Below are 13,379 nucleotides of genomic sequence, written 5' to 3' on the forward strand. Positions count from 1 at the left end.
TGTTGATGATGACAGAGATGAAAGGAAACAGATGTCTTGAGATCGTCTGGAACAGAATGGAAGGAATGTGATCCAGCGGACATGTATTCGGATTGCTGGAAGTCCAGAGTTGAAGAATTTGGTCTGAGGAGAGAGGAGAAAAAGAAGCCAGAGAGTTGGATGTTGGAGAATGCACACTGGTTGGAAGAGTGGGAACAGAGGAAAAGGACTGGCGGATTGCTTCAACCTTCTCCTCAAAGAAGGAGATGAAATCCTCAGGAGTAAGAGATGAGGAAGGAGGGGAAGGGGGAGGATTAAGGAGAGAAGAAAAAATAGTGAAGAGCTTGCATGGATCAGATGCTGATTATTCAAATTTCCCTCTGTAGTAGGATGACTTCACGGATGTTACTTCCAGTGAGAACTTGGAAAGGAGAGACTGGTATGAGCTGAGGTCTGATTCTAGGTGAGTTTTCTTCCACTGCCTCGCTGCGGTCCTTAGTTCTCTCCTGTGGCAGCAGAGTGTTTCTGTTAGCCAGCGGGCAGATGGGGAAGACCTTGCAGGTCCAGAGGAGAGAGGGCACAGAAGATTCATTGATGAGGATAATGTAAAAATGAAAGTATTTGTAACTGTATCCCAGAGAGAACACAGAGAGTCAGGGTGAGGAAGGTAGGACAAAATAATAGAAGTAATGGAAGAGAGAGTTATGGAGTGCAGATTGTGATGGAAGAAGGAGGGACATGTTGGGGAAAACTAATTGGAAAGAGAAGGAAGGGAGAGAGAGAAGGATAGAAAGGATAGAGTGATGGTCCAAGAGGTGGAGGTGGGTGACTGCGATGTCCGATGTTGTGGTGATCTGGGTAAAGATCAGGCCCGGAATATTGCCTGCTTTGTATGTCAGAGAAGACTGGCTGAAGGTAAGGTCAAATGCTGTCAACAGCAGAAGGATGCAGGAGGAATGTCTTCTGATGGAAGGTTGAAGTCTCCAAGGACAATGAGTGGATTTCCTTCAATGGGGAATTGGCTCAGGAGGATGTCAAGCTCATCAATTAAGTTATCTAGGGAACCTGGAGGGCAGTAGATGATAATGATGTGAAGTTTGGTAGGGAAGCACACTGTAATACCATGAAATTCAAAAGAGGAGATGGAAAGAGCAGAGAAGGAAAGTGGAGTGAAACGCCACTCTCGACAAAATAGTAAACCTGTGCCACCACCCCTGCCGAGACACCTCAGAGAATGGGTGAATGAAAAGGTAGAGCACAGGGCAGCCGGAATCGCTGAGTTCTCAGGGGTGATCCAGGTCTCTGTTAGAACTAGGAAATGTAATGAGTGGAGGGATGCTAGGGCTGAGATGAAGTCAGCCTTCTGTTCAGCTGATTGGCAATTCCAAAGCCCTCCTGCCACCAGAATCTGTGATAGTGCCGAACGTTGTGAGTAAATGAGGTTGCTAAGATTGCGACATCTACGATGATAGTGTCTAGGAGATCTGTGGGATATATGAACAGGATTTGTGAGATACATTTCAGATTGGATGCTAGGTTTGTGGATGTATAAGATGAAAGATTGAGATAGTGTGAGAAAAAAGATACTTAGATGTGTGTGTAGTCCAGTAGATGTAATGTACATGAGGAGTTGATTGAAAAGCATAACAAAGCCTTTTACATGTGTTGATTACATATATGTCTGTAGCTGAGTTGTCCTAATTTAAGTCAATACGTGCTGAGTCTGCCCCTCAATTCACAACTAAGGCCAAGGCGAAACTACACCTGCAGTGAGTAATTACAGGTAACAAGCAACTAGGTTCAGACAAGAAGCCTTGAATTTAACAGACTCTAAGGCAAAAGTAAGTAAACTCAGAGCTTAACTTAACCAACCAGAGGATAGTCCCAGAGAAAAACCAAAGCACACTTGTGATAGAACCACTGTGATAGAACCCAGAAATGCATTTGAGCTAGTGCCCTAGCTCACTGAGCCCTTCAGAAGTTCTAAAAGGATAAATGTAAAAGTATACATTAATATATCTTACTCCATGTGTCAGAATAGGATCCGGCAGTAGCTACAGCTGCTACAGTTATAGCAACATGAAACATTTAATATATATAAGTGCCGGGGGGACAATAATCTAAACACCTGGATTTGGGCATCTAGGCTAAAGAGAAAAGTTCTTTTAATGCTTTAAATAATAATAATAAAAAAAAACAACTTAGAATGTTTTCTACACAGCTTGAGTTCTAGACTGGAAGTTCTAGATTTCTAGAATGGAACAGAGAGCGTTTCATTTAATCTCACGATTGTGTTGGACTATGTGATTTTGCCCTGTAGAGGAGCTAAGATCTGATATTTTCTCATCACACCCATTACTCTTCCATCACCATCAATTTTCCATCCATTATCAAAATCTCCATTTTTATCAAAGGATCATGTTAGGTTATCTTCAGTGTTCATATTTTTAAGAATTTGAAAATGCAGAAATACAAAAAACACCCATATTTATATAACATACCCAAGAGAACACAAATAGGGCAATAGGTGTTTTTTTTTTTTAATAATTAATTTAAACAGAACTTAAATCATTACAAGAGTCACAGGTGCAAAACGTAGCAACTGTAGCATGCCACATTTGGTAAAGCATATCTACAAAACAGGTTAAACTGTGAGTGTTAGTTGTGAGAAAAGATATTCTCAAATAGATGAACATAATGTACTACAGCATCAAAATTTCTACTGTGCATCTGCTGTGGTTATAAACATTACAATTAACCACATAAATGCACAACCTACTAATTTACCTTCCATGGCAATAATTGGGCATCTTCAGAGCAGTTAGTGTCATTCCATTCCAAGTTGCTTAATGGCATGAGCTATTACATACACTGCCACTCTCTGGGTATAGGCTTCTGTTAGGTCTACAGTATGAATCAGATAGTCATCGTTGCCTCCTGGGGATCTGGAAAACTGAAGGTCAAAAAGGATGTGAGCTGTTTGCTGATCAGAAAAGCAGTTGCACCTTAGATGCTTGTATTTCCTGATGAAGTCATTCCTGACCCCTGGGCACGGCCTCAGGTTCTGGAGATAGTCTTCAAAATCTGAGATGCTTCCCATGAGGAAGGTAAGGCCTAAGATGACTCCTAGCTTGTTTATGTCTGTCATATTAATTAATGTGTCATAGACCAGACATCACTGGCAATATAGTATAGGTCTTAAACATCTCTTTAAAGGGCATCTTCACCAGTTTCAGTCTCCAAATGAGCGACACCGCCTTGGCTCCAGAAGATTTTATTTTGCTGGCCACATCCTTGATGTGCTGCTCCATATTTATGAAACCTAGATAGTGTATAACACTTCCTGGTAAGATATACATATTTGCTCTTGTTTTGCATGAAATTCTCAAAAACAGGTCTGCCATAGTCATAATGTAGGGTCACTACCTCAATCCAGTCCCTGTATTGTGTAATTCGATAATATTCTTTAAAGTGAAATTCCGTGCATTAGATGATAATGTATAGAGGCAAGCATCAATATTAAAGACAAATAATGGAATTAAGATAAATAAGGGAATTAATGAAGTACTTCTTAAAAAAGAGTCAACAATGAGGAAAAAGTGCAGAGTAGTCACAAATGGCCACATAGACAAAGCAGTTGGAAAAAGACAAAATGTATTCCAGATCCCCTTCTTTGTATATTGATATTCTGTGCACACACCAATAGAAGACATTATTCACCCTTAGAAGTTTTCAGAAAACCTAATTCTGTGTAAACACAAAAATATGCCCTTAATTCAAGTTGCCATAGTATATATATGACTACCCTTAAGTCCTTTTTGGCAACTATAATAGACATGAGTATCTTAAGTATCTTTCTCCCAAAAGAACCTTTAAAGGTGAATTAAAGTTTGAATACTCAGTGAGGACTGAGAACATCCTATTGACATCCTATTGACAGCCAAAATGTATTCCAAACAGTCTAATGCTTTTGTACCATATACAAAAGAATCACACATCAGATATCCAATCCAAATCCCAGGAAGAAACCCAGAGTCATTGATTGTTTCAGTAGTGTGAATTGCAGCTAAGGATTATATAAATGGAATTAGATCAAAGCTAGAAAGTAGAGAGAGTGAGACTGCATTACAATAATTACAATGTATGAACTTAATTAGCACTGATATTTTTAATAAGAGCATCAAAGGGACACTGGATCTGCATACTCATTCTGTGCAAGTACAAACATCTGGGCGAATCTGTTCCTGAAGGTCTGGTACTTTAGAGTGAATGAACCCCAGAATGTCGTTGATGATGTTCCCAAGTGCATAAGGCCAAACGGTTCAAACGTCAGAGTACACCCCCTGCTACACCATCACAGTCAGGGCCAGCACCAAAACACATGGATATGACACACAGGATATCATGTTGTAGGTCATTTCTTTTCGGCTTACTGAAGGTCTGGTACTTTAGAGTGAATGAACCCCAGAATGTCGTTGATGATGTTCCCAAGTGCATAAGGCCAAACGGTTCAAACGTCAGAGTACACCCCCTGCTACACCATCACAGTCAGGGCCAGCACCAAAACACATGGATATGACACACAGGATATCATGTTGTAGGTCATTTCTTTTCGGCTTACTGAAAAAAATCAGAAGAACTGAAAAGTGGGACAAACGGGACAAAAAACCATGACAGAATTCTACTAGACCAAGGATAGCACTACATATGACAAACCTGGCATGACAAACTACTCTCTGTATTATATTATATAATAAGTACTGTTTATATGTGGTATACCAGCACTGTTTATATGGTTTTTTTACCTTTATATTACTCATTGTCAAAGTTTGCATTTTAAAGGGGCTTCGAGTCATAAATCAAGTCATGAAGCAAGGTTCCTCAGCCAGCAAGTTTATTTAGTAGCAAAATATGCAAGTGATAATTCAAGGTGAATTCAAATTTGCATGAACCAATGAATCATTACATTTATTACAGTGATAGCACAAACACATGCCAAAAGGCAAGGTTAGGTAGCATGGGAATGATCCAACAGCAGCTACTGAGATGAGCCAAAATCCTTTTACCATGTTAAATTTTGTCACGTTCTCAAACTGCAGCTTGCACATTTAATGCAAAAATGTTATTATGATGATGATTATTATTGTTTTTAAATATTATAATTCGATTTAGTATGTGTCAAGGATTTAAGGAGCAAAAAAGTTACATTGCACATTTTATGTCAATGCACATTTTATGTGTTCTTTGATTTTGGTAGGATCATTAGCCCTCTTTATGCAAACATGCAAAGAGGAATAGTAGAATAATATGGTTATTTTTTCTTGCTGGAGCTGTGGTTTTCTGTTTGAATATTATTCTTTTCTTTTTCTCATTTTTCTTTATTTCCTAAAAATACTTTAGTATAAGTCTGGTATGTTGTATTTATTTCAAAAGAGCACAAATGGACTTATATATAAATTTAATTATCCATAGCTTTTGATTAGAATAACAGAATACACACAGGACAGACTTTTTTCAGTAATATTTAAGAATTTATAACTGTTTCACAACTCTGTCTCTAAGGACAGATCCCCTTCTTTGTATATTGATATTCTGTGCACACACCAATAGAAGACATTATTCCCCCTTAGAAGTTTTCAGAAAACCTAAAATAAATTGTCTTCATGAATTCTCCCTTTGAGGTCTATATTATAAACAGGTTTACTAGTTAGACCTTCTACTACCTTGTCTACTATTTTGATGTATTGCCTTGGGTCACAGGTCATATTCAAATTAAAAAGATGATACTCTATATTGGGAACATAAAGACCAAATGTTGGGGTGAAGGTTCTCTCTGGTGGCTGCAGAAGGAAGTGCAAGGGTGACAGTGCAATTGTACTATGCAGTTATATGAATAACAATTAAACTGGATACTGGTTAATTTTTTGTTTATCAAATGTTTATGACAATAAAGTTGATTCTTGGGGAACTATTATTCTCTAATTAGATGTAAAATACACATGCTCTGATCTGTACAAATCTAAAATTTAATGTATTGCTTATTGCATTTCTCTGGAGAGAAGTATTAGATGTATATCAAATTTTTACATTTCTCTCTTTTACCTATGGTACCAGACACTCGGGAGGCCTTGCCATGACTTACAAAAGCTCAAATTCTGAAGTTACTGTTAAATGACAATACATTATAAAGTATCTGCAAATGTGTCAGTCAATTTGTCAACTTATCAATGTCTTGCTGAACCTTGAACAGAGGTTAAAATTAAATAAAAGAGATATCACAGACTTCACTCCTGTGACAATGAGGCACTAAAAAAAAAATAAAATAAAAAAAAGGGGGGAAAAAAAAGATTCTAGTTACAGAAGTCTTTTTGATCTGCCCTGTACATCTAGATTCATCTAATGCATCCTACATTTCAGCACCCCTTGCCTGCCCTAGTTCTATGCTGAGCCATTTAAAGGAAATCAGGTGATCTGAACCAGGATCCATTTCAATAACCTTCCTATTCAGTGTTTATATTTTAAACTGTTCTTAAAGGCACATGTTGCATTACTATTAATGTAATGGGGACTGTACCCCTTGGGACTATTACCTCCACATTTAACAGTACTTCCTTGAGCCAACAGCATGTATTGCTTTATATTGTAACGGTGAACGGTAAGGAGGAGGACATGCGCAGAGAAGAGCGAAATCTATTCAGGGAAAATACAGAATCAGACTCGGTATAACAGTCTAGAGTCAAACTACTAATACGGAGTGTTTGTTAATCATGTATCCCCATACTAACATGAAGGCAAACAGGAAACAGACCAACAGAAGACGCTAGGAAAACTTGGGGTTAAGAAACACGAAGGCTAGGAAACAAAAGCATGGAGTACAAACTTAAACACAATGATTCAAATATACATGCACGCCCGAGTCAATAAACAACCACAATGAACAGCCAAGACCAAGGGCACAAGGCAGGGTTTAAATACATGTACTAAATGAGGGACGAAGAAAGCGAAACTATTGCATGGAACTAAAATACACAAAACAAGGAAAACATGGAACATGGAAGCTGGGAGGGACTAATCGTGACAGTACCCCAGCCCAAAGCGTGCAACACCAGGGCACACAAACACAGAAACCACCAAAACAAAACAAGGATAAGATACCAACACGAACAAAACGGGGAAGACACAGAGCAGGGACAGGATCCAGACGACACAGGAGCCGACAGGCCAAAAACAGGAATCAAACACGGGACACGAGGAGCAGGCACCGGAACAGCAGCAGACCGAAGACAGAACAAGACAAGAACCAGGAGCAAAAGAAGGAATAGACAGGAACCGAAGGAACGGGAGTGACAGGAAGAGAAGCAGTAGCAGCAGGAGCAGAACCAACAGAAACTGACCGAGGACAAAAAAAAAAAAGCCGGGAGGGAGGCCAAGGAGAAAACAAGACGAGGTACGACCAGAGGCACAAAAAGATTAAACAAATCCAAAACAGACCAGGGACAAAGGAACAGGAACAAAAATGGACACGGGGACCAGAAAGGACACACGGATGGGCACAGGGACAGAAACAAAGAGAAAGACAGGAACAGAACACAACAGTAGCAAAAACAGGGCAGCAGGAGCAGGCAACAGAGACACAGGAGGCCCACAGGGAACTGGAGACATGGGCTGGGGCGGAGGCAGCAGGAGACATGGGCCAGGGCGGGCAGGGAACATGAAGCGTTTGAATCAGGAGGCAGGTCTGCAGATACGGAAGAGACTGGAGAAATAGTGGCAACCATTTGGGGCACTGGAGAGCTTTGAGGAGCAACTCCTGGTTCAAGTCTGGCACGAGGGCTTGAAGTGGCTTCTTCCACTCAAGGAAGAACTGGTGGGTCCGGAGGCGCGGCTGTGGCGTTCATCGGTGGTGGGTCCGGAGGAACAGAACGGACGGCACCCACTATGCTGGGAACCGGAACTGGATCAGGACAGGCGGTGTCTCATAGCGAGAACAGGTTCAGGACAGGTGGCATTTCACAGGATAGATGCAGGTGGGTTAGGTTGGGTCTTTGTTAGGTTGTTCATTCTGTAACGGTGAGCGGAGAGGAAGCGGACACGTGTGGAGAAGAGCAAGATTTATTATGGGCAAATCCAAAATCAGAGTCCTTGTAGTAGTCCTGGGTCATATTACCAACACAGAGAGCACGGGATACATGATTAAACAAACACACAAGTACACGAAAGTAAACAGGAGAATCAGGCTATAACAAAAGACTAGGGAACACGAAGGCTAGGATAACAAAACAGGTTGACAAACGAAGTCTTTGAATCAGACGGGCTTTCAAACATCCAGACATTAAACCAAACACAATGAGCCTAACACAAATGCACAGAGTCAAAGAAACACAACCATTCAAATAAACAATGAAAAGGCAAGAGACAGGGAACATGACAAGGTTTAAAATACATGAACTTAACAAGGTTGAAACGAGGGACAGGTGTAAGCAGTCAAACGAGGGGCAGAGAAAACAAAACTATGGCATGGAACTAAAATACGCAAGACAGGGAAAACACGGAACACGGAAGCTGGGAGGGATTGATTGTGACATATATGAACTGCTTCTTAATATGCTGTATATGCTGTGCTGCTTAATATACTCTGTGCAACGAATGAGTATTTAAAAGAAGTAAATATAAATAGAACATCTGAATCATCAAAGTTAGATAAGATGTTTTATGCTATAGCAGTATATGTAATTAAACTGCAGCAATTAAACCATAGAAAGCCTTCATATGCACCTACATAACTGGTCCATGTGTAGTATCAAGTTGAAATTCATTGGGCTACATCGCCAACTAATTTAAATATTGCTAATTAATATTCTGGTCAAATACATAGGTGCCCAGTGCTGTTATAGCTTCCAAAAAGAGCAATTCCAGTGCAGGCAAATATTGAACCCAGATGACAAAAATCCAGAATATCTTGTACAACTAGATCACCACTTATTGTGTCAACTATGTTTCTGGATCTTTTTTTTCTGTAAAGCCCAGAGGGGCTTCTGTCTTCTCAAAGACTCACTTTTCTATCTCCCATTCTACTTTATGCAGTCACAAAGTGAATGTATTTGTTACTATGTTGTATATTGATAATAAAAGACCCTGTCTATTGTGAATTTTTGTTATATAAATGGTGTATTTTATTTCTAAATGGATAAATGTGTTTCAGATGCGATTCAGCTGTTACCACCCAGGGCTCATTCAGAGATTCTCACACAAACTCCTCACCACCCTGTGCCCATGTGGGTATAGCCATGATTATTCTTAACAAAACTGGAGCAAAGTTGCAAAAGGCCTATGGTCATAAACAAATTGCATTATTCATAGCTATGCATCCAGATATGACCCCTGTCCAAAAATAGCAGAAGCCTATAGAGCTAGCACCTTATCAAACAAACATGAATATCTTGACCAGTTGCATGAGTTGCATGTGTTGGCAAATTTGGAAACAGTATGTGCAGGAAATGTGCTTGACTATGGTTGATAATTTCCACAGGATAAAGTAAATCTTCTCATATTCATACTTATGTGTACAGTTATGAAGGGTAATGACAGCACGATAAAAAGACACATTAGACCCCTTGATTTTTGCATATTTTATGTAGAATAATTTTCAAGAACAAACAGTGATTTGAATTGTATGCTAATTGTATTTTTCTGGTATTAAGAGCATATCGCCCTACATGGGTTAGACAAAAACAAACAGATCTTCCAGTTAATCAGTAATGAGGCATTATACTGCATTTTGTCTTTAGTTCAGTTTCAGCCCATACCAGAAAGTTGTTATTCACAGTTTAGAGAGAGAGAGTGGGTCATTCTTCAAGAAGAACACCCCCACATGCATAATTGAACAATAAGCAGTAATCCACATGAGGCTTTCTGTTGTTTTCTCAAAAATAAATAAATAAATACAATTTTTAACATCAAATAAAATACAATAAATAAAGGAAGTTACAACTACAAACTATTTTGTATTACAATTAAATAACCAGTAATAATTATATTTCTAGTTTTACATTTAAATTAGTTTCAAATTATCTCTTAATTTCATTTTTAAAATTGCCTGCATTATTTCATCTAACCCTATATAAGAAAACAGGAAGACAATATTGCTAATTTTGGTTTAGCTTTACCGTAGTTAATGGTTTTCCGCTTCATTAACCATTTCATTAAACACGCAAACACACGCACACACTTACAGACACAAAATTCATGCCAAACAGTCAGATACATTCTAATAAACATTAATACTTTGCAGATATCCTAAAAATAGTTAGGCCGCTGTCCAGCGGTCGCGTTGTTTGAACGGCTGTGGAAGGGGCTTCAAAGAGGCCGGAATTGGAAGCTTGTCTAGACTGTTAGGGAACTGTTCGGGGGGGAGTTGCGAAAGTATTCTTTGCATAGCTATAAGAAACAGGGACGCCGGAATTTTTCCAATGAGGTAGTTAAATTTATCCTCACCCAGAACTTTAGACCAGCACTGCGGGTCTTTCTCTAGTGAGCTCTTTAGTTTGAATCGAAGTTCAGGCATGAACATCAACAGTCTATCGAGACAATTCTTTTTCGCCCCGGTATTCACTTTTGAGTTCCAGAGCTGCTCTAGGATGACGTCAAGAGGCGTCATGCCGTTGTGATCCTGGGCCTGAGGTGACGCTCCATTGCCGAGTAAAAGTACGACCGCATCCGAACGCAAGAGTTCACATGCAAGGTGGAGTGGTGTTTTACCGTCTTCCACATGGAAACATCCACCTCGGTTCATATATGACCGCAGGCTGGGTAGTCGATGAGTCACCTGTAGTATAAGCGCGAGTATATCTCGTCTGTCATACCTGACAGCCATCGCCAAATGCGGGGCCGAGGATGGACAGCAGCAAAAGCGCTCACCGGGAATGGCCAGGGCCCCATCAGAGTAATGACTAAGCAAATATTGTGCGTAAGCTTGGTGATCATGCACAATTGCGTACAACAATGCCTCTGACGGAGTGTAAGTCCGTTGTTTAGTGTTCTCTTCCCAATAAAACGTCTCCATTGTGCGCATATCCTCAAGTAGCCACACAGGTTTATGGTCCCGCACAGCTTGATAAAAAAGAAGAGAAAGAAATTTACGTTGCTTACATTTGTCGTCCATTTGAAGAATACCGGACGTATTGGACCCGGACGCTGACATTCTGCGATGCGCTGAAGACTACTGTTGTGTCAACCTGGTTGCAATTGTAAAGTCAGAATCATTTGTTGTATTAAGACATGAACTGATGCCTCGTGAATTCAAAATATTAGCTCATCTCTAAGGGCATCTCTAATACGGTAACTGATCAACACACGCACCGTCTCGGAGCTCAAGCGTCAGGTCATCATAAGCAACACGATGTTGTATCTGCATCTTGGCGCAACTGTCAGTGCGTGCGACGTCTCTGCATCAGAAGAGCAGTACGCAGGCGCCGAAGGAAGATTTTTAACTCTTCACGCACGGTAGCAGCCATAGCGCTCGCCAGCCAGCGGCCTTTTCATTGAGGTTGTTTGTATGTTGCTATAGTAACATCAGTTGCGCTTCATGTCAAAAAAATTTTTTCTTCCAGTTTGATTACCCCCCCCTCCCCCCTTACGTTCGAGCCGTACAGGCAATATTGCATGTCCTATGGATTTACAAAATCTTATTTTCTTTACTTTTATGTTGAAGTTACAGTCTTCATGAACATTCTTTGTGTAAGTTATAATTGTAAAATTTTAATTTGGACACACGATGAACGGTTGAATAAGATGTAATAAATAAAATCTATTGACGATTTAAACTAATAATGAACGCTTATTATGGGGCTAACATTTAAGGCATCGCTGTAGCCCACTAAAATAGTCTTAACGACGCCCTTGATGAGACACCAACAAAACCGACATGTAAGTGACGTCATACAAATTAAAGCCCAACGCAAGGAGACAGCTGACTGACTACGTGAGACCTGTGGTAAACTGCTAAATTACATAAAAATGCAGTTGTGACTCACCAAGAGTGGAACTGCATGGTTGCGCTTAGTTGATGACTTAAGTACTTCTTCTAAATTATGTCAGAGTAGCAAGATTGTATCTTTCCTCAGTCTATATCTCTTTAAGGTTTCTTCCTTTGTAAAGTCGACATTTGCATTTCGTATGGCAGATATTCATGGCATTCTGAGATCCTGCTCAATCAAGTCACGTTCTTCTTTGTGTACTCCTACTATTGCAGATAAACATTTATAATGTAGGGATTTCCTACAGTTAAAGTTTTAGTGATGCATTGCACTGGCAATTAGCCTGTTCTTGTGCAGAAAAAAATAGATAAGTAAATGTTACCTGCTTCTGCAAAAACCCAGATAGTAGTGTAGAACGTGAGATTCATGGACCACTGAGTAAGAGCCCTTAGGATCCCGGCCTACTGCTGCACACCCACTGACACTCTAAAACTGCTCTATAGACCCGCTGGTGGTGGTCTGCAGTGTCTGCACAAGCAAGCTCAGGACCAGGACAAGGCCAGCAAAGTGCCAGATGAGCTCCAGGTGAATTCCTTTGCTGGAAGGCTTAAAGAACTTAGAGTAGCAATGCACAACACAGGGGCTATACTCAGCTCCCCATCTATTTCACACATTGAAATGTTTTTTTTTTATTTTTTTTATTTTTTTAATTTTTTAAATAATAAATTAAAATAATGGGTATATAAAAAAGACCTGTAAATACAGCTCAGAGATTGAGAATGTGGATGGAAATGACATTTCTTCCTTGCAAATAATGAGTTGTGTATGAGAATGAGAATGAAAATAACAGAGTGATGAATGAAGGAGCAGCATAACAGAACACTTACGTAGGACCTCAATTATCAGGTTGACTTCAGGCCATCATAAAAGAGGATAGCCTTAAGGAAGGTATATTTAATGATCAGTGAAAGTTAATTAGCAGTACCAAACTTCTGTCTCCATGAATTCAGTGAGCAAGAAGAGCAGCAGTGTTTCTTTTGGTGGATTGGTAGTCAAGAAAAATGAAATACCGTTGGACTCTCTAACTAGCTAGCTAGCTCATGTGAGAGCCCAAATTGACCAAAGGAGGGGCTCATGAGTCTGCCATGAGGCTGTAGGTAACCAGGCCAACCCAAATGCAGCAAGATCCAATCAGCAGCAAGAGCCAGAACCCTGTCCAATTCAGCTGGCGGGGAGTAAGCTCATCAAGAATGAAAAATGGTAGGCCTTTCCTGAGCAGTGAAAATAAGACTGGACCAAAATTAGACCAAGCTCACTGGCATTATGTTTTGAGGCAAAATAAATCAAAGAGCTATAATAACTGAGGATGCCCGAGAATATACAAATAACATGCTTTGGAAATATACAGATAAAATTAGCGATGGA

General features: G+C 39.9%; 1 protein-coding gene and 1 pseudogene across 1 annotated transcript; both read right to left on the reverse strand.

Moving 5' to 3' along the window:
* Positions 1–2,278: 2,278 nt before the first annotated feature.
* LOC113572264 (G-protein coupled receptor family C group 6 member A-like) lies at positions 2,279–3,692 on the reverse strand (annotated as a pseudogene).
* A 5,901-nt stretch (positions 3,693–9,593) lies between these two features.
* Positions 9,594–11,469, reverse strand: zgc:112001 (ankyrin repeat domain-containing protein 9). Its single transcript, XM_027001685.3, has 2 exons — positions 11,338–11,469; positions 9,594–11,213 (listed from the first exon to the last, which is right to left on the reverse strand). Exon 2 carries the CDS (start codon positions 11,177–11,179, stop codon positions 10,286–10,288), a length of 894 nt encoding a protein of 297 aa, XP_026857486.1. The 5' UTR covers positions 11,180–11,213; positions 11,338–11,469; the 3' UTR covers positions 9,594–10,285.
* Between the last annotated feature and the right edge of the window lie 1,910 nt (positions 11,470–13,379).

This window comes from Electrophorus electricus, chromosome 7, assembly GCF_041902795.1.
Source record: "Electrophorus electricus isolate QZ-2024a chromosome 7, ASM4190279v1, whole genome shotgun sequence".
Classification (NCBI taxonomy): domain Eukaryota; kingdom Metazoa; phylum Chordata; class Actinopteri; order Gymnotiformes; family Gymnotidae; genus Electrophorus; species Electrophorus electricus.